General features: G+C 42.5%; 1 protein-coding gene across 3 annotated transcripts; it reads right to left on the bottom strand.

Annotated features, from left to right (window-relative positions):
* Positions 1-1157: 1157 nt before the first annotated feature.
* On the bottom strand, positions 1158-12399 carry LOC112222882 (NADH dehydrogenase (ubiquinone) complex I, assembly factor 6). 3 transcript variants are annotated; one of them, XM_042311075.1, is made up of 10 exons: positions 12235-12399; positions 12011-12130; positions 11533-11636; positions 9591-9713; positions 9371-9427; positions 9173-9275; positions 6412-6545; positions 3128-3229; positions 2658-2714; positions 1158-1694 (listed from the first exon to the last, which is right to left on the bottom strand). In XM_042311075.1, exons 3-10 carry the CDS (start codon positions 11551-11553, stop codon positions 1566-1568), a joined length of 726 nt encoding a protein of 241 aa, XP_042167009.1. In that variant the 5' UTR covers positions 11554-11636; positions 12011-12130; positions 12235-12399; the 3' UTR covers positions 1158-1565. The 3 variants fall into 3 exon arrangements, with proteins under 3 accessions (XP_042167009.1, XP_024241502.1, XP_024241500.1); XM_024385734.2 differs by lacking the exon at positions 12011-12130; XM_024385732.2 differs by lacking the exon at positions 12235-12399 and having other exon boundaries at positions 11537-11636; positions 12011-12228.
* Positions 12400-20839: the final 8440 nt, after the last annotated feature.

The following is a 20839-nucleotide window of genomic DNA, read 5'->3' as shown; positions in this document are numbered from 1 at the left end:
TGGAACAGACGTCTGTGCCCAGTGGGGAGAATCTTCAATTGGAAGATAAAGTGTTCTCTCTCCAAAAGAGACAGTACTATAGAGAACTGACTGGCCATCACACACTGGTATCTTGGTTCAAAAGAAACGTTTTTTTGATGAGTCCTGCCTGTGTGCATGTTTGTATTTTGGCCGTCACAGGCTTGGCGACGAAAAACATACATAAATTGTGACGATGCTCGCTCATCTTTGGTGAAGGTTTAAACCAACCTATCAAATATCCTTTGATCCTGGATGTCTCTCTTCTAGTCGCGTTTGCCCTCTCACTGTCTCTCCCGTTAGAAGTACAAGGCACTTCTCATCAAAACATGGCACTTGTCCAGGACACTGGGTTGCTTCAAGTGAATGATACCAACTTCATTTTATCAGTAGTCCATTGACTGCATCAAGATTGATGTTTCATCCTACCATGGCAATCTAACGAATGGCCACAGGTATTTGCATGTATAAGAAACAGCCTTAAGCGGACAGAAGTAGCACAGAGGGTTGCTTGGGAACAAAAAACCCAATGAATCGTTGGAAGGCTACAGCTCTTTGCAACATTGAGAACAGGCAGAAAAAGTGGGATCAGAGGACTTTCCCTTCTGTTAAGGGCAGAAGAGCTAGGGTAGCCTAGTCTGAAGAGGGCATCATCAGGGTCTGGAACACACCGACTGTAAGGATTCATAACAGGGAGGAAAATGCATACTATAATAAATAAATAATCAAACTAACCTGGGTGAATGACCTGGCCCTCTCTGTGACAATCTTTAAGGTGAAGCCTTAGCATTTCCTGGTTTTGAAGAATAAAACCAAATAAGTACATGAAAAGAAAAGGGCCATTTTGAACTGTTAAACTCCACAACCTGGCATCTGGTCCAGATCAAAACAATCAACTGGAGGCGGACATTTTCTGGTAAACTAAGCACTATGCTAATTATATACTTGCATCCTACTTTGGCTGTAAATGGTTATCAGGAGCAACAGTACCATGTCATTTTGTGCTGGTAAAAGCTATGTTGTGAATGTATAGAGCTTGTGCCGCAAATATGGACAGCGATATTCACACTTAAGTCAAGTAAAAAGCTCTATATTTTCGTAAATGTCATCATAATTCACAATGATATACATAACTGTTATTATGTTTGTGACATCTTTATTTAAGAGCTTTAAAAAGAAGAGAAAACACTTAGACCATCAACATGGCTACACGACTTATTACTGAAAATATTAAATATATCAGAGCGGCAGTTCAGTCTCCAGTACTGTAGTTATTGCTTTGTAATAATCTCTGTCTGTGGTCCTCAGCTGTCTAGTCTACAACAGGGAATAACACAGGTGAACTGGTTTAGATGGCAGAGGCATGTTTTAAATCAGAATCCTTTTCTGGGGAGTGCTGACATCATAGATGGAGGAGTCTCTTGAAATCCACTGTTGTAGATAGGTCTACTTAGAAACCAACATACGAGAGCGGGACTTTGGGAAATCGGATGTTGAAATCTGGTATAAATTACAATAGGGCTAAAGATAAGGTCCCACCATGTAGGTCAATAGGTCTTCTTCCAGGAGCGGAAATAGAGCTGGATGGGGATCAGTGGGTTTCTTTTCTGTAGGCTGGGATGGAACACATCAAAGTCTACCCGCCGCACCCTTTGAAGGTAGTCCTCCAGCACCACCTAGAACAGCAGCCAGAGAGAGGGAAACAGCATCCACAGCATGTGTCTGTCAGTCCTTATTCTCTACATGTGGAAGCTAGCGTGAGCGTCATCTCAGAGCTCAGGAATGTGCTTCCTCTTTGCCCTAGATACACAAAGCCAGCCCGGCCTAAAACATATGATATGATTCAGCATCTGAGAGGAAAGAGCCTTTAAGGCGTCAGAACAGATTAACATAGTTATAACACCAGCAGCAATAGAGCATCATATTTGTGGAAATTGTCCTGGATGGAGAGGATAAAAGAGGAACACAGAATTGAGTGGATTAATGCTCTCTCTTTCTCTAATTACCATCATACCCCTGCTGGTTGGAGCACTCAAGCGTTGTGACATCCACCCTTCAAAACATAACACACGACGCGGGGCATTTGTCTTTCTCGAATTCTTCACCTGGGCCTCATTCTCAAGTCTCTGGTTAATATGTTCTGCCCTTCATTTCTTGCACTCTTTCATGCCCCTTCTCTGTGGGAATCAGACTGCTTTTGAGAGTGCCAGTGGTAAGAGCCCATAATGCAGTCCCTTGGTGGTCTGTCAGGTGCGATTTAAATTGGAGCAGTAAAAGGTGTCTGGCCTGATGGGGAGCGTGCTGTGATGAGAGGGAGATTAGGCTAGACATACAGCCATGTGAGGATATTGGGAGGTGGCTGAGGAAGAGAAAGGCTCATTCAAGATGGCTGCTCCTCCTTACCTGGGTTCAGATGAACATGACTGGAGGATTCATTCAAAAACAAATGACAAGAGAACTTGAAGAGAAACTAACACGCAGACCTGGTCTCTTCCCTGGTGCCAGGACTAAAGAAGCCCCGTAGTTCAGTCTTGTCTTTGGTCAACGTTTTAGTAAATATGACCCTTTTCATGATGTTACGTCAGTCACAGTGACCACAACATAACCCAATCATTCTTATAATAATAACAACAACCCACTGTTTGGAGGAAGGCAGGGAAAGCGGAAGCTGGTATGTTCTTGCTGAAGGATCTGGCCTGTGGAGACAAAAAGGTTCAAACTGAGTAAAATGACTAACAGGCTAATAAAGCTATAATCTGTTTAACAGAGATGGACGTGCATATAAAACACCAGTAGCTACTACATTTCAGACTACTTCAGCTTCTCTTTTAAATTCCTTTTGTGTACAAACAAGCCTTAATTAACTTGAAGCTCACAATAAAACAAAGTTACAAGTATTCATCAACGTTAAATGATTATGTATGTGTTGTACAGGTAAAAAAGGCATTGTAGTAGCCATTCGAGAAAACGACTGAACCCACATGAGAGCTCAGAGCTCTCCAAATGTAGAAATGTAATTGAATCAAATCAAGCAGTAAATCTGTTCGGCAAGAACAGCCCACCAAATAACATTGGAGGAACACTGTCCTAATGTCATGAGGTTACGTACGTGTTGTAGGTGTACGTGGGCTTGGCTGGCAATGTCATATACCACATCTCTCGCATTCTGTTCCCGGCTTCCTCGGATGAAGTCCTCCTGGGAGGCTCTGTGCTGGTGGTAACAGACACACACACACACACACACACACACACACCTTTGTTCACACCACTTATTTACACAGGAGAGATTTGTTCCTTCAAACCACCATTCTAGCCAAGCCAACCAATTGTTCATGCTGATAGCATATGGCCTCTAATGGGGCGAACAAAGTGAAGCTCTCGATAATTATCTTCATTATTCACGGTATGTATAGCGATTGTCAGATCTCAGTTCTCTCTCCTTTAAAAATTGTTATGGCCTCAGGCTGCCCTGAGGTGTTTACAGCACTATGGCCGTCAACCCCATGATAGACAGAAGTTGTTTAGAAACTGAGTACAAGTCGGATAGTTTGACAGCAAAAAATATATATAAAACGGTTAATCGTAATCTTATTCCACAAATAAGGAGTTTAGTTTGATATAAACTCAGCAAAAAAAGAAAAGTCCCTTTTTCAGGACCCTGTCTTTCAAAGATAATTCATAAAATCCAAATAACTTCACAGATCTTCATTGTAAAGGGTTTAAATACGGTTTGCCATGCTTGTTCAATGAACCATAAACAATTCATGAACAAGCACCCGTGGAACGGTCGTTAAGACACTAACAGCTTACAGACGGTAGGCAATTAAAGGTCACAGTTACACTAAAGAGGCCTTTCTACTGACTCTGAAAAACAACAAAGAAAGATGCCCAGGGTCCCTGCTCATCTGCGTGAAAGTGCCTTAGGCATGCTACAAGAAGGCTTGAGGACTGCAGATGTGGCCAGTGCAATAAATTGCAATGTCCTCATTGTGAGATGCCTAAGACAGCGCTACAGGGAGACAGGACGGACAGCTGATTGCAGTGGCAGACCACGTGTAACACCTGCACAGCATCAGTACATTCAAACATCACACCTGCGGGACAGGTACAGGATGGCAACAACAACTGCATGAGTTACACCAGGAATGCACAATCCCTCCATCAGTGCTCAGACTGTGCGCAATAGGCTGAGAGAGGCTGGACTGAGGGCTTGTAGGCCTGTTGTAAGGCAGGTCCTCCGCAGACGTCACCGGCAACAAAGTCGTCTATGGGCACAAACACACAGTCACTGGAATAGACAGGCCAGGCAAAAAGTGCTCTTCACTGACAAGTCGCGGTTTTGTCTCACCAGGGGTGATGTTCGGAGTCGTGTTTATCGTCGAAGGAATGAGCATTACACCGATGCCTGTACTCTGAAGCGGGATCGATTTGGAGGTGGAGGGTCCGCCATGATCTGGGTCGGTGTGTCACAGCATCATCGGACTGAGCTTGTTGTCATTGCAGGCAATCTCAACGCTGTGCATTACAGGGAAGACATCCTCCTACTCTTCTTGCAGGCTCATCCTGACATGACCCTCCTGCATGACAATGGCACCAGCCATACTGCTCTTTCTGTGAGTGATTTCCTGCAAGACAGGAATGTCAGTGTTCTGCTATTGCAAGCGAAGAGCCCGGATCTCAATCCCATTGAGCACATCTGGGACCTGTTGGATCGGAGGGTGAGGGCTAGGGCCATTCCCCCCAGAAATGTCTGGGAACTTGCAGGTGCCTTGGTGGAAGAGTGGGGTAACATCTCACAGAAAGAACTGGCAAATCTGGTGCAGTCCATGAGGAGGAGATGCACTGGAGTACTTAATGCAGCTGGTGGCCACACCAGATTAGAGGTCGACCGATTAATCGGATTGGCCGATTAATTAGGGCCGATTTGACGTTTTCATAACAATCGGACATCGGTATTTTTGGACACCAATTTGGCCGATTTAAAAAAACATTTTTTTTACACCTTTATTTAACTAGGCAAGTCAGTTAAGAACATATTCATATTTTCAATGACTGCCTAGGAACGGTGTTTTAACTGCCTTGTTCAGGGGCAGAACGACAGATTTATACCTTGTCACCTTGTAATTGTCATTATTACAAATATTATAAGATTTTATATTTTTTTTAATCGGCATCAGCTTTTTTTTGGGGTCCTCCAATAATCGGTATTGGCATTGAAAAATCATAATCGGTCGACCTCTACACCAGATACTGACTTACTTTTGATTTTGACCCCCCTTTGTTTAGGGACACATTATTCCATTTCTGTTAGTCACATGTCTGTGGAACTTATTCAGTTTGTCTCAGTTGTTGAATCCTGTTATGTTCATACAAATATTTACACATGTTAAGTTTGCTGAAAATAAACGCAGTTGACAGTGAGAGGGCATTTCTTTTTTTGCTGAGTTTAGTTTAACAATAATATGAGGACAATGAGATTTTGTATTGCCCAAAAGCACAAGGCGGTCGGTGTCTGTAGACATGCTGCTACACACATTAGCTTGACAAACTAAACAATCAAGTCAGGTAACTTCAATACTATTTGAATAAAATGAAGCTGGGAATTGCAAGTTATTAGCTAGGCTAGAAGCTGTTGTCAAGCAATGGGAGCAAAACAACAAAACACGAACATACAGAGGGTCCACTGCCAAAGCCTGTATAAATGTAAAATCACCACGGACAGAGGCTGAAGTAGTTAAACCCCTGGACACCAACAGTCCCTTCCGCTTCCGACCAGAGCAATGAACTTATGACTGGATTAAAATAATTGGAAAATTGCAAAGCACTCACTGTCCCTTAATGACACAGGAAGTGGAGAAAACCCACCAGGCTTTAGCAAGCTTCAATTGAGCTCAGGACTAGACCTTTATGTTACAGTAGCACCCCAGGTGTCAAAACAATAGTGATCGGCAAATGACCTGGAGGTCTCCATAAACCTGAAGAGGTCACTATTGTCACACACACTGGACTAGTAGCGGTAAAAACATCTCCTGATGTCACATCATAAATCAGCAGCACACAGTCCCCTGTCACTCCAGCTGTGGCTCAGAGGCCTTGTCGACAGATGATCAGACAAAGGCTAGAATTTGACTTGTAACTACAGCCAGTGCATTTGTCATGGGGTTTCATTAGAACTGTGCCTCTGGCATACTTCATTTGGAGTAGTGACACACTCCCTCACTGTGTTGATAATGCCAAACCGGTCTAGCAGGAATATAATGTCACAAAGGCCTGTGTGTGTGTGTGTGTGTGTGTGTGTGTGTCAGGAATGGCAGTGTAGCATCCATCTGTACAAAACGTCACCAGCAGGAAAGTCATCATTTTGATACCTCTGCTCCAGATATGGTCACTCACCAGCATGCAGATGTCCATAGGTAGGTAGACTTTGCGTCTGCTGCTGTGGTAGGGCGTGGCTCTTAGGCACGTCACGATCCCCTGGGCCTTACCAATGTGGCTGGCAGCATGATCTGCATGGACATCTTTCACACCTGGACAAACACACACACACACACACACACACACAAAGGGAATCAGGGAAGACAGAAAAATAAATAAAAGTTAAATCATTGCACAACTTTTAAAACAAATGACTAAACTCTATTGAATTAAACATGCGCTGTCTAGGTACAAGAAGAATTTGTCTTCTAGTTTACCTCAGAAACCTAGTTACCGTTTTTGATTGACTAGGACCATGCTAAAACCTTAAGCAGACACTGTTCTCTTGTATACATAATTTATAACAATGAAGCGCACCCATTTGATATCAATAACTGGGAAATGCTTTCATGTGGAGTGCCCTGTACTTGAAATAGGTTGAGGCTTTGAGTCAGACATCTCTTCTAGTCAATTAGACTGGAACAAGTGTGACAGGTTCCTTGGCAGAGGGGGGCAAAATAATGACATTCCACAAGAGAAGATGCGAACAAGTCACAGAAATGCAGAAATGATGCTACTTAATTAATCGCTCAAGTGAATACAGCTTGACCAGCTTCTATGTCTTCCTCTCATAAAACAATCTGCAAGTTCAAGTAATCATTATTTTGTATACAGTGCATTCAGGAAAGTTTACAGACCCCTTGACTTTTCACATTTTGTTACATTACAGCTTTATTATAAAATTATTTAAATGTTTTTATCCCCCCTCAAATTACACACAATAACCCATACTAACAAGTCAAAAACAGGTTTAGAAATATTTGCAAATATATTAAAAATACATGTACATAAGTATTCAGACCCTTTACTCAGTACTTTGTTGAAGCACCTTTGGCACCAATCACAGCCTCGAATCTTCTTGGGTATGACACTACAAGCTTGGCACACCTGTATTTGGAGAGTTTCTCCCATTCTTCTCTGAAGATCCTCAAGCTCTGTCAGGTTAGATTGGGAGCGTCTCTCCAGAGATGTTCGATCGGGTTCAAGTCCGGGCTCTGGCTGGGCTAGTCAAGGACATTTGGAGACTTCTCCCGAAGCCACTCCTGCATTGTCCCGGCTGTGTGCTTAGGGTCGTTGTCCTGTAGGAAGGTGAACTTTCACCACAGTCTGAGGCCGTGAGTACACTGGAGCAGGTTTTCATAAAGGATCTCTCTGTACTTTGCTCTGTCCGTCTTTCCCTCAATCCTAACTAGTCTCCCAGTTCCTGCTGCTGAAAACATCCACACAACATGGTGCTGCCACCACCATGCTTCACTGTAGGGATGGTGCCTGGTTTCCTCCAGATGTGATTCTTGGCATTCAGGCCAAAGAATACAACCTTGGTTTCATCAGACAAGAGAGTCTTGTTTCTCATGGTCAGAGTACTTGAGGTGCCTTTTGGCAAAGTCCAAGTGGGCTGTCATGTTCCTTTTACTGGAGGAGTGGCTTCCATCTGGCCCCTCTAACATGAAGGCCTGATTGGTGGAGTGTTGCAGAGATGGTTGTCCTTCTGGAAGGTTCTCCCATTTCCACAGAGGAGCTCTGTCAGAGTGACCATCAGGTTCTTGATCACCTCCCTAACGAAGGCCCTTCTTCTCCGTTTCCATTTGCTCCGTTTGGCCAGGCAACCAGCTCTAGAAAGAGTCTTGGTGGTTCCAAACTTCTTCCATTTAAGAATGATGAAGGCCACTGTGTTCTTGGGGACCTTCAATGCTGCAGAAATATGTTGGTACCCTTCCCTCAGATCTGTGCCTCAACACAATCCTGTCTCGGAGCTCTACAGAGAATTAATTCAACCTCATGGCCTGGATTTTGCTCTGACATGCCCTGTCAACTATGGGACCTTTTTATAGACAGGTGTGTGCCTTTCCAAATCATGTCCAATCAATTGAATTTACCACAGGTGGACTCCAACCAAGTTGTAGAAACATCAAGGATGATCATTGGAGATAGGATGCACCTGAGGTCAATTTCAAGTCTCATAGCAAAGGGTCTGAATACTTGTGTAAATAAGGTATTTCTGTTTTTATTTTTAACAAATGAGCAAACAATTCTAAAAACCTGTTTGACTTTGTCATTATGGAGTATTGTGTGTAGATTGATGAGGAAAATGTTTTATTTAATCCATTTTAAAACAAGGCTGTAACGTAACAAAATGTGGAAAAAGTCAAGGGGCCTGAAAACTTTCCGAATGCACCGTACACACACAGTATAATGTGACTGTTCCTGTCAAGGTTCTTCCAAATAGGGAAGGAGCAGAGTTATTGTCATCCATTTCTTTGGCTCTATGGAATCTATTGAGAATGTGTTTAATGTAGAGTGGAAATGGGTCGTTTCTGTTGTCCAGCCTTTCAGCAAAATTCTACAGGAGATCAGTGGCTATATTGATTCATTCTGATGGCATTTCCGTTGTGCAATTATGCACGACGAGCTCTGCAACGCCAGGCGGACAAGGTATCATTAGACAAGACACAATTACAAAGTTCCCGGCAATGTTCCATTCGCTGGCTGCAATTCTCATCTTTCTCAATTTGCATTTGCAAGCACGATTCTCATCATTTCTAAGAGGTACTTGAACACTGGGAAGTTAATTGTGAATATAAATTAGATGTTTTTTCCCCCCTCGGGAACAGAGCAATGCACATGCTGTACACTCTTCAGTCAGTGGAGTCTAGCACAAAACACAGATACACCTGCTCACCTAAACTCTCCAGAAGAAGGTACAGTAGTGAGGACTGGGTATTCTCTGAATAGGCCTCCAACTCCTGGAGGTTTCTATAAGCTCTGTCTTCCATGTCTTTCTCCTGTTGGCAACAGTAGAGACATACTTCAAATAAATTAAACAGAACTAGAATTGAACCCACCCAAATCCATGACCTAAAATGCAACATTTGCTTACTCTCTCAGAGATTATTCTAAGCATCCACCTCTTTGTCAGGTAGTGTTTCTTCACCGCCTGCAAAAGGAGATATTTGAAGATATTTAAAACAGCTTTTCCAATGCATTTGATATGTACTATGTTTAATGGTATGCAAAGTCCAAACGTTATACTGTAGACTGCGTTAGCCTGCAGATGTATTCATGAAAATAAAAACAGAAGATATCTACTCCAGACTGACCCTCCATAGTTCTGCACTGACAGGCTGCACTGGGGGGTCGTCCCTGTAGATTTCCTCCACTGTAGTCTTCCAGAACTGCATCCGCATCAGACCTATGGTCTTCTGGGAAACAGAGTCCTTCACCTTGGAGAGAAACAAAAAAGCGAGGCTTTTCTCAATTCCTTTCAGAAGACATCTTCATTGAATAAGTTTATACTGTTAGGCATACAGATTTGCATGAAAAATGCCTTGCTTTACTAGACCATTCCCTCACTGTTATCCTTGCTCATATCTAGGTCTATAAGTTGATGTATTATTCTAGACATAACAGTATTATCTTTAACAGCAGGATGCCTGAACATCAACACTTAGCTCTGGACATGTATTGGACATATGACCACCCCGAGGATTATAGTATCATAATTTCCAATATATGCATATACATATTCATACAATGCCTTCAGAAAGTATTCACACCCCTCAACTCTTTACACATTTTGTGTTACTGCTTGAATTTAAAATGGATTAAATTTAGATTTTTTTATGTCACTGGCTTATTCACAATAACCCATGATGTCAAAGTGGAATTGCTTTTCTAAATGTTTACAAATTAATAAAAAACAAAAACCTGAAATGTATTGAGTCAATAAGCATTCAACCCATTTGTTATGGCAAGCCAAAATAAATTCAGGATTAAAGATGTAATAATCAAGTCACATAATAAGTTGCATGGACTCAATCTGTGTGCAATAATAGTGTTTAACATGATTTTTGAATGACTACTTCATCTCTGTACCCCACACATACAATTATCTGTAAGGTCCCTTAGTCGAGTAGTGAATTTCAAACAAAGATTCAACCACAAAGACCAGGGAGGTCTTCCAATGCCTCGCAAAGAAGGGCACCTATTGGTAGATGGCAACAACAACAAAAATATACAGGCATCATTCCTAACTCAGTTGCCGGAAAGGAAGGAAACCGCTCAGGGATTTCACCATGAGGCCAATGGTGACTAAAACAGTTAGAGTTTAATGGCTGTGATAAGAGAAAATGGAGGATGGATCAACATTGTAGTTATCCCACAATACTAACCCAATTGACAGAGTGAAAAGAAGGACACCTGTACAGAACACATATTCCAAAACATGCATCCTGTTTACAATAAGTAAAACTGCAAAAATGTGGCAAAGAAATTAACTTTATGTCCTGAATAAAAAGCATTATGTTTGGGGATATCCAACACAACACATCAATGAGTACCACTCTTCCTATTTTCAAGCATGGTGATGGCTGTCTCATGTTATGGGTTTGCTTGTCATTGGCAAAGACTAGAGAGTTTTGGGGAATAAAAATAAACATAGAGCTAAGCACAGGCAAAATCCTAGAGGAAAAACTGGTTCAGTCTGCTTTCCAACAGACAGTGGAAGACAAATTCACCTTTCAGCAGGAAAATAACCTAAAACACAAGGTCAAATCTACAATGGAGTTGCTCACCAAGAAGACAGTGAAATGTTCCTGAGTGTCGAGTTACAGTTTTGACTTAAAACTGCTTGAAAATATATGGCAAGACTTGAAAATGGCTGTCTAGCAATAATCAACAACCAATTTAACAGTGCGTGAAGAATTTTGAAAATCATAAATGGCCAATGTTGCACAATCCAGGTGTTCAACGCTCTTAAGAGACTTACCCAGAAAGACTCACAGTTGTAATTTCTGCCAAAGGTGCTTCTACAAAGTATTGACTCAGGGGTGTGAATACTTATGTAAATGAGATATTTCTGTATTTAAATACATTTGCAAAAATGTCTTCACTTTGTCATTATGCGGTATTGTGTTCAGATGGGTGAGGAAAAAAATATATATAATTATCCATTTTGGATTAAGGTTGTAACACAAAATGTGGAACAAGTCAAGGGGTATGAATACTTTCTGAAGGCACTCAGTGCTGAACTTTCTGGAATACCTGCCTGAGCCAGCTCGACATTGAAGGCCCTCAGGGCCAGTGAGGAGCGCCGGGCATCCTCAGGGAGAAGCAGGGAGGACACAAAACCGTCATAGTCCCGAGACCTGGGGAAACAAGGCAGTGGACACAGGCAAATTATTTGAAACAAGTCAAGTGTAATGCTATTGGTGGACTAACTTCTTCAAAATGAAAACATTAGATGCAGTAACACATGTAACAAAAACAAATAACTAGCCAGGGTTGGGGTCAATTCCATTTGCACTGACATTCCAATTCTCTTCAATGCATTTCAACGAGGAACAATTGGAATTTAAATGCATTTGGTTAACTTTCTAAATTAACAGGAATTGAACACAACCATGCAACTAGCTGTACAATGTAGCCAGTCAGAGGGGCCCATGCAATTTGTGCTTAGAAGGATGCTTGCTAGTCATACCATTTAGCCATATTTAGCTAGCTAGCCAACTGGCTTACTTACCTCACAATATCGATACAATATTTTTCGTTATGCCGAGATTCTGCAGTAGAGTTTGTTGAAGCTCGTATACATTTTACTTCGGTAGGTCGTTGAATACAAATAGCGTGTGGCAATATATTTCTTTGGAGTGAGTGAAACACCGAACATTTTGTGGTTAATAATCCATGCTTTGCACTAATGCCAGATGCCATGTTCACAACATACCCTTCAACTTTCACCCTTACCTTGTGTCACAACAAAAGTGTTCCTCCCTAGTTCATGTGTTCCGCTTTATGTTGTACTTTTAAATACAGAACACTCGTTTTAGGTAAAGTATTTATCTCAAGGAAGACAATTAGTTGTAATTTTACAATATGCGAACAATATGTAGCAGCTACAACTGTGCATTTCAGAGTTTCATTTATAGTAGACCTTTGCAGCAGGCAAAGTAAACAGAACTTGACGTGCTCTTGTTCTGGACAACGTCATATATAAGGGTCATATAACTTCCCTCGCTATGATTATGGGAGCTTAAAAGTAGAGTGAGCCAGTTACACACTGTCAATGTCGATGCTGTCATATGGCAACAGTTTCAATTAATTGTCACTTTGCATTGGTCCTGATATGGCATGGTATTTGGCTTTCGGAGTGCAACAATATTGGGTTAGGGCCGTCGTGTCTAGTTCGGAAGCAAAACGTTCACAATCAGACTCAGAAGTTAACAAGCGCTAGCCTGCTCGCTAGCTAGATTGCTTGGGCTGCTGTCTCAAGGAGGCAGACCAGAATCTTGTTAGGACAGCCTGTGAGGACACCGCACCCATCTGACGTGGTAGTCCCGTGTAGTTCAGTTGGCAGAGCATGGAGCTTGCAATGTCATGGTTGTAGTTTCTATTTCCAATGGTGACCAGTATGAAAATGTATTGAGTAAAATGCATCAGGGTAAATTATTCCCTGCCTATGTTCTGCCAGGTTTTTGGAATTAATAAACGAATTCATTAATATTTTGATCAGTTAAAGCCAGGCACTTGCTTGATTTATGTTTATCTAGTGCAGTGGCAGCAGTAAAGAGCAAAGTCATTCTTGTCTCTGACAACAGTATGTTTTCCCTGTGTGACTTTACTAGGCTGTGTGAATAGGCTATTTAATTAACGCAAACATGTTCAGTCAAGTGAAGAAGTCTTTCGTACACTTAGCGTCACTGCAAGCTGAGGACCTATCTGAAATAAACAGTTGAAGTTGGAAGTTTACATACACTTAGGTTGGAGTCATTAAAACTTGTTTTTCAACCACTCCACAAATGTCTTGTTAACACACTAGTTATGCCAAGTCTGCAAGGCAGCCGTCAAACCATTCCTGATGCGTTCTGTCTCCTAAAGGTGAACTTACTTTGGTACAAAAAGTGCAAATCAATCACAGAACAGCAAAGAACCTTGTGAAGATGCTGGAGGAAACGGGTACAAAAGTATCTATATCCACAGTAAAACGAGTCATATATCGACTAACCTGAAAGGCTGCTCAGCAAGGAAGAAACCATTAAAAAACCTCCATGAAAAAGCCAGACTACGGTTTGCAACTTTACATGGGGACAAAGATTGTACTTTTTGGAGAAATGTCCTCTTGTCTGATGAAACAAAAATAGAACTGTTTGGCCATAATGACCATCATTATGTTTGGAGGAAAAAGGGGGAGGCTTGCAAGCCAAAGAACCCCCATCCCAACCGTGAAGCACAGGGGTGGCAGCATCATGGTGTGGGGGTGCTTTGCTGCAGGATGAACTGGTGCACTTCACAAAATAGATGGCATCATGAGGTAGGAAAATTGTGGATATATTGAAGCAACATCTCAAGACATCATTTAAAGTTAAAGCTTTGTCTCAAATGGGCCTTCCAAATGAACAATGACCCCAAGCATACTTCCAAAGTTGTGGCAAGATGGCTTAAGGACAACAAAGTCAATTTGTTGGAGTGGCCATCACAAAGCCCTGACCTCAATCCTATAGAAAATTTGTGGGCAGAACTGTAAACGTGTGTTCGAGCAAGGAGGCCAACAAACCTGACTCAGTTACACCAGCTCTGTCAGGAGGAATGGGCCAAAATTCACTGAATTTATTGTGGGAAGCTTGTGGAAGGCTACCCAAAATTATTGACCCAAGTTAAACAATTTAAAGGCAATGCTACCAAATACTAATTGAGTGTATGTAAACTTCTGACCCACTGGGAATGTGGTGAAAGAAATAAAAGCTGAAAACATTCTCCCTACTATTATTCTGACACTTCACATTCTTAAAATAAATTGATCCTAACTGACCTAAGACAGGGAATTTTTACTTGGATTAAATGTTAGGAATTGTGAAAACTGAGTTTAAATGTATTTGGCAAAGGTGTATGTAAACTTCTGACTTCAACTGTACATTGTACTTGTCATTGCTAATGTGAAATATGAGCATTTTTTTATGCTTGAAATAACTCCTCCCATATTCTTTACAAATGTTATATTATCTAAAGTACACATGTAATTTCATTGAGGCAGTGATGTTTGTTTCTCAGCATTTAAGCACAACTCATCTTGAAGGTTCCGGTAGTTGCATTTCATCAACACTAGAGGGCAGTGTTGTATAGTCCTGTGCTTGTATCTCAAATTATGTAAATCAAATCCTAGTAATCGATTCTCAACTCAAGTTTGTCTGGTTTTACAGACCCTGTCTTTACTTTGTTACTACAACCCCTCCAGCGTTTCTCTCATCTTATCAAGTAGCATAAGCTGCCATATGTTGTCTAATGGTATAGAAGACCAGAAGACCCATTCTCATTGAAAAGCAAGTCTAGGACGCAGGTGATGTGGTCTATGTGCCCTATTTATATGCTTTCCGTTTAAGTTTAATTTTTACGTCTTTCAGTTTTGTACACCAAGCTTCAAATGGCTAAAAATACAATATTTTTGGTTATGGAAAATATATTTCACAGCGGTTTAAATGGTACAATGATACTATACTTGCTTGTTTTATTACTGAAACTGAAATAAGGTGCGATTTCTACGTAGTGCATCTTTATTAACACTTATCATGAGCGTTGAGACGTACCAAGGATGGTTGGAAGTGGCCCCTTCACATGACTAACAATCTATGGACACATTTACCCACTGATAATAAGTCAATTGTTTGTGAGATGAAAGTGTTTTGGACATAACTCAAATGTGTGACCGGTGCTTTTACTTTAAAGAAAAAAGTTCTGAACAGTTTTGCTGCAGATCTTGATTTCTTTGAATGCAGTTTGTCTATTTTGCTTAACGTATTTTTCTTAACGCAATATGAATTCAAGATAAGTGTATCATGAGTAAATAAAGTTGAAACAACCAGGTATCTCCGTACTCCTATGGCCATAACCATGGACCCTCACACACACACCGTCATGTCCGAGACTGCCAGCCCGTTGTCCATGGCAACGTCGCCCACCAGCAACCAAATCAAATCAAATCAAATCAAATCAAATTTTATTTGTCACATACACATGGTTAGCAGATGTTAATGCGAGTGTAGCGAAATGCTTGTGCTTCTAGTTCCGACAATGCAGTAATAACGAGCAAGTAATCTAACTAACAATTCCAAAAAAACTACTGTCATACACAGTGTAAGGGGATAAAGAATATGTACATAAGGATATATGAATGAGTGATGGTACAGAGCAGCATAGGCAAGATACAGTAGATGATATCGAGTACAGTATATACATATGAGATAAGTATGTAAACCAAGTGGCATAGTTAAAGTGGCTAGTGATACATGTATTACATAAGGATGCAGACGATGATATAGAGTACAGTATCAACGTATGCATATGAGATGAACAATGTAGGGTAAGTAACATTATATAAGGTAGCATTGTTTAAAGTGGCTAGTGATATATTTACATCATTTCCCATCAATTCCCATGATTAAAGTGGCTGGAGTAGAGTCAGTGTCATTGACAGTGTGTTGGCAGTAGCCACTCAATGTTAGTGGTGGCTGTTTAACAGTCTGATGGCCTTGAGATAGAAGCTGTTTTTCAGTCTCTCGGTCCCAGCTTTGATGCACCTGTACTGACCTCGCCTTCTGGATGGCAGCGGGTGAACAGGCAGTGGCTCGGGTGGTTGATGTCCTTGATGATCTTTATGGCCTTCCTGTAGCATCGGGTGGTGTAGGTGTCCTGGAGGGCAGGTAGTTTGCCCCGGTGATGCGTTGTGCAGACCTCACTACCCTCTGGAGAGCCTTACGGTTGAGGGCGGTGCAGTTGCCATACCAGGCGGTGATACAGCCCGCCAGGATGCTCTCGATTGTGCATCTGTAGAAGTTTGTGAGTGCTTTTGGTGACAAGCCGAATTTCTTCAGCCTCCTGAGGTTGAAGAGGCGCTGCTGCGCCTTCCTCACGATGCTGTCTGTGTGAGTGGACCAATTCAGTTTGTCTGTGATGTGTATGCCGAGGAACTTAAAACTTGCTACCCTCTCCACTACTGTTCCATCGATGTGGATGGGGGGTGTTCCCTCTGCTGTTTCCTGAAGTCCACAATCATCTCCTTAGTTTTGTTGACGTTGAGTGTGAGGTTATTTTCCTGACACCACACTCCGAGGGCCCTCACCTCCTCCCTGTAGGCCGTCTCGTCGTTGTTGGTGATCAAGCCTACCACTGTTGTGTCGTCCGCAAACTTGATGATTGAGTTGGAGGCGTGCATGGCCACGCAGTCGTGGGTGAACAGGGAGTACAGGAGAGGGCTCAGAACGCACCCTTGTGGGGCCCCAGTGTTGAGGATCAGCGGGGAGGAGATGTTGTTGCCTACCCTCACCACCTGGGGGCGGCCCGTCAGGAAGTCCAGTACCCAGTTGCACAGGGCGGGGTCGAGACCCAGGGTCTCGAGCTTGATGACGAGCTTGGAGGGTACTATGGTGTTGAATGCCGAGCTGTAGTCGATGAACAGCATTCTCACATAGGTATTCCTCTTGTCCAGATGGGTTAGGGCAGTGTGCAGTGTGGTTGAGATTGCATCGTCTGTGGACCTATTTGGGCGGTAAGCAAATTGGAGTGGGTCAAGGGTGTCAGGTAGGGTGGAGGTGATATGGTCCTTGACTAGTCTCTCAAAGCACTTCATGATGATGACGGATGTGAGTGCTACGGGGCGGTAGTCGTTTAGCTCAGTTACCTTAGCTTTCTTGGGAACAGGAACAATGGTGGCCCTCTTGAAGCATGTGGGAACAGCAGACTGGTATAGGGATTGATTGAATATGTCCGTAAACACACCGGCCAGCTGGTCTGCGCATGCTCTGAGGGCGCGGCTGGGGATGCCGTCTGGGCCTGCAGCCTTGCGAGGGTTAACACGTTTAAATGTCTTACTCACTTCGGCTGCAGTGAAGGAGAGACCGCATGTTTCCGTTGCAGGCCGTGTCAGTGGCACTGTATTGTCCTCAAAGCGGGCAAAAAGTTATTTAGTCTGCCTGGGAGCAAGACATCCTGGTCCGTGACTGGGCTGGGTTTCTTCCTGTAGTCCGTGATTGACTGTAGACCCTGCCACATACCTCTTGTGTCTGAGCCGTTGAATTGAGATTCTACTTTGTCTCTGTACTGGCGCTTAGCTTGTTTGATAGCCTTGCGGAGGGAATAGCTGCACTGTTTGTATTCAGTCATGTTACCAGACACCTTGCCCTGATTAAAAGCAGTGGTTCGTGCCTTCAGTTTCACACGAATGCTGCCATCAATCCACGGTTTCTGGTTAGGGAATGTTTTAATCGTTGCTATGGGAACGACATCTTCAACGCACGTTCTAATGAACTCGCACACCGTATCAGCGTATTCGTCAATGTTGTTGTCTGACGCAATACGAAACATCTCCCAGTCCACGTGATGGAAGCAGTCTTGGAGTGTGGAGTCAGCTTGGTCGGACCAGCGTTGGACAGACCTCAGCGTGGGAGCTTCTTGTTTTAGTTTCTGTCTGTAGGCAGGGATCAACAAAATGGAGTCGTGGTCAGCTTTTCCGAAAGGGGGCGGGGCAGGGCCTTATATGCGTTGCGGAAGTTAGAGTAACAATGATCCAGGGTCTTTCCACCCCTGGTTGCGCAATCGATATGCTGATAAAATTTAGGGAGTCTTGTTTTCAGATTAGCCTTGTTAAAATCCCCAGCTACAATGAATGCAGCCTCCGGATAAATCGTTTCCAGTTTGCAGAGAGTTAAATAAAGTTCGTTCAGAGCCATCGATGTGTCTGCTTGGGGGGATATATACGGCTGTGATTATAATCGAAGAGAATTCTCTTGGTAGATAATGCGGTCTACATTTGATTGTGAGGAATTCTAAATCAGGTGAACAGAAGGATTTGAGTTCCTGTATGTTTCTTTCATCACACCATGTCACGTTGGCCATAAGACACATGCCCGGGGCGTACTGGGGTGCCCGCGGCTGAGTCCAAAGTCTTCATCTCTGACGTCCCTGGCACAACCCGATGAGTCACAGGTCAGTGGAGGAAATATACATTTTGAAAATACCCCTACAATTACCCCATTTGAATTCTTTATGGCAAAATGTACTCTTTTTTTTGTTTCCATATCTATTCAACAGTTTTAAACACCATACCATTACAATATTAGGCTTTTGTCATGAAAAGATTTCCTCCCTGCCACAGGTCACATTGCAATGGTCCACGACCCACTGAGGACGGTGTCTGTGCTGGTGCGGGGTGAACCAGCGGGAGGCGGTGGAGGACACGGCTAACGCCGCCAGGTGTCTCTATGCCCAGCATGGAGGGTTCTTTGGTACTAGGACTGGGGAGTGTTTGGGGAATGTAGTCAGTGACGGGGTGCAAGTGAGGGACAGCCGAGGGGAGCAGAATGCCCAGTTTGGCATCAGGAGGGACGGTACACTGTTTTTTGGGTAAGAGCTGCCGGTCTTGTAAAATTTCCTTCTCAATCTCTCTCTACTCAATTTGAGCTCCATTTGTGGTTGTAATAGCTAACATAAATTTGCACTTCATGACTTTTTCTAGACAAATGTTGTCAAGGCTTGTAGTTGAGTTTGTGGAACCTTGATCCTGTTATCATAAAATATGAAGTTCTTATGTTTATAACCCTATCGCGTAATATGACGTCTACTTTGGAACATAACCAATTAGATTAGAACGGGACTCCCTGTTCCCTGGAGAAGTGTTGTGTTGACCTGTCAGTCATTCTGTGTAGAGTAATGGCTCTAACTTGGAATGTTCTTGTTACCCAGATAAGGGTGTTTACGTTCATGCACGTTTGATGGGAAAAATAAGAGCAGTGAAAAAAGCAGTGGTCCCTGAACCAATAAGACCAGCCACCTGGAACAGACGGCTGCTTGGTTGTTGTGGCGTGGCTGATGTAATATTGTATGGGCAGACTCACCAAAGCATTCAATGTGTACAATGTGCCCCCACATCTCACCCCCCCCCCAATAGATTTTTCATAGACCAGAGCCTGAGGGCTGTCAACACTAGGATATTTAACTGTCACAAACTGAAGTATAAACATTTCTTGTGGAAGCCAACAAAGCTAGCCAGGTGAAAAAATAAATACATTTTATTTAACTAGGCAAGTCAGTTAAGAACAAACTCTTACTTTCAATGACAGCCTAGGAACAGTGGGCTAACTGCCTGTTCAGGGGCAGAACAACAGATTTGTACGTTGTCAGCTCAGGGATTTGAACTTGCAACCTTTCAATTACTAGTCCAGCACTCTAACCACTAGGCTACCCTGATGTGTACAGAGATTTAGGATGCACTTGAGCTTTTGGCTGCCTTTTAGAAATGTTTTATCTCACTAGATTGCTGAATGTACCCTTTTTAACATGAGTATCGAAGTATGTGCTCTCATGAGCACATTGTTCCACAGTTGGTTATTCCTTTCTTGAAATGGCACTGGATGATGTTATTTACTTTTTCCTCATTTTTGTCTCTGATTTTCCCTCTTTACATCCCTGTTTCTCTACTTCTTTCCCTCAAGTTATCGCTCTGATGAGGCCAACCCCATTGTGCAGTTAGTCAGTGGGGTGGTGTGGCTGCTCCGAGACAGCCAGGTCTACATTAACCAGAGCATAGATGCTGAGTGTGCAAGGAGACAGGTCGCTACTGAAGGATACTGAGGATGTCTTCAATTTAGCCATACTTACTTAAAATGCTAGAGGTATGTAGTTAGTTAGTATTGACATATTTTAATATTACTTTAGGTAAAGTCTCCCATTAAGTGCAGATCTAGCATCGGCTTCCTCAACCATTAGATTAGGAAGTAAAAAGCAGGACTGGCCTTACGTTAGCACTTAGCGGTAACTTTGTCCTAGACTTGATGTAGAAATCTGTTTTTGGCTTCACATCACTCATATAACATGGCCATTTAAAACAGAGTTGTCATAATACACAATAAAAAATACATTTAGAAATATGAAGAGACATTTCCTGTGGCACAATTCACTAATGCGTATGGTGAAACACTGTTTGGTGAAACACTGTTTGCCCATTCTGGCTAAGTAAAAACAACAATGATGTATTCTATCAAATTCAGCCAGAATACTTCAATTACATTTTCATGCATTTGATTCCGCAAGGAATTTCCACCATTTTGTGAACATGATGTCAGCCACAATGTTCCTGTCTTTTATTTAACTAGGCAAGTCAGTTAAGAACAAATTCTTATTTTCAAAGATGGCCTAGGTAAATCTGGTAAATCTGCCTGTTCAGGGGCAGAATGACAGATTTGTACCTTGTTAGCTCAGGGATTTGAACTTGCAACCTTCCGGTTACTAGTCCAACACTCTAACCACTAGACTACCCTGCCTGTTCCACATAGAGGGACAGAGGGACCACAGAGGGTAAAAATGT

The sequence above is a fragment of the Oncorhynchus tshawytscha genome, linkage group LG03 (assembly GCF_018296145.1).
Source record: "Oncorhynchus tshawytscha isolate Ot180627B linkage group LG03, Otsh_v2.0, whole genome shotgun sequence".
Lineage (NCBI taxonomy): Eukaryota > Metazoa > Chordata > Actinopteri > Salmoniformes > Salmonidae > Oncorhynchus > Oncorhynchus tshawytscha.
The sequence above is the reverse complement of the archived record's forward strand: the minus strand, read 5'-3'. Positions and strand labels throughout refer to the sequence as shown.

Bases quoted from the DNA above. Each gene is read 5' to 3' on its own strand.
- LOC112222882 (XM_024385732.2), bottom strand. From the start codon at position 12,201: ATGGCATCTGGCATTAGTGCAAAGCATGGATTATTAACCACAAAATGT. The intron at 3,230-6,411 runs GTGAGTGACCAT...TGTTACCACCAG, and splicing joins CTATGGACATCTGCATGCTG to CACAGAGCCTCCCAGGAGGA. The intron at 2,715-3,127 runs GTACGTAACCTC...TTGTCTCCACAG, and splicing joins CCCACGTACACCTACAACAC to GCCAGATCCTTCAGCAAGAA.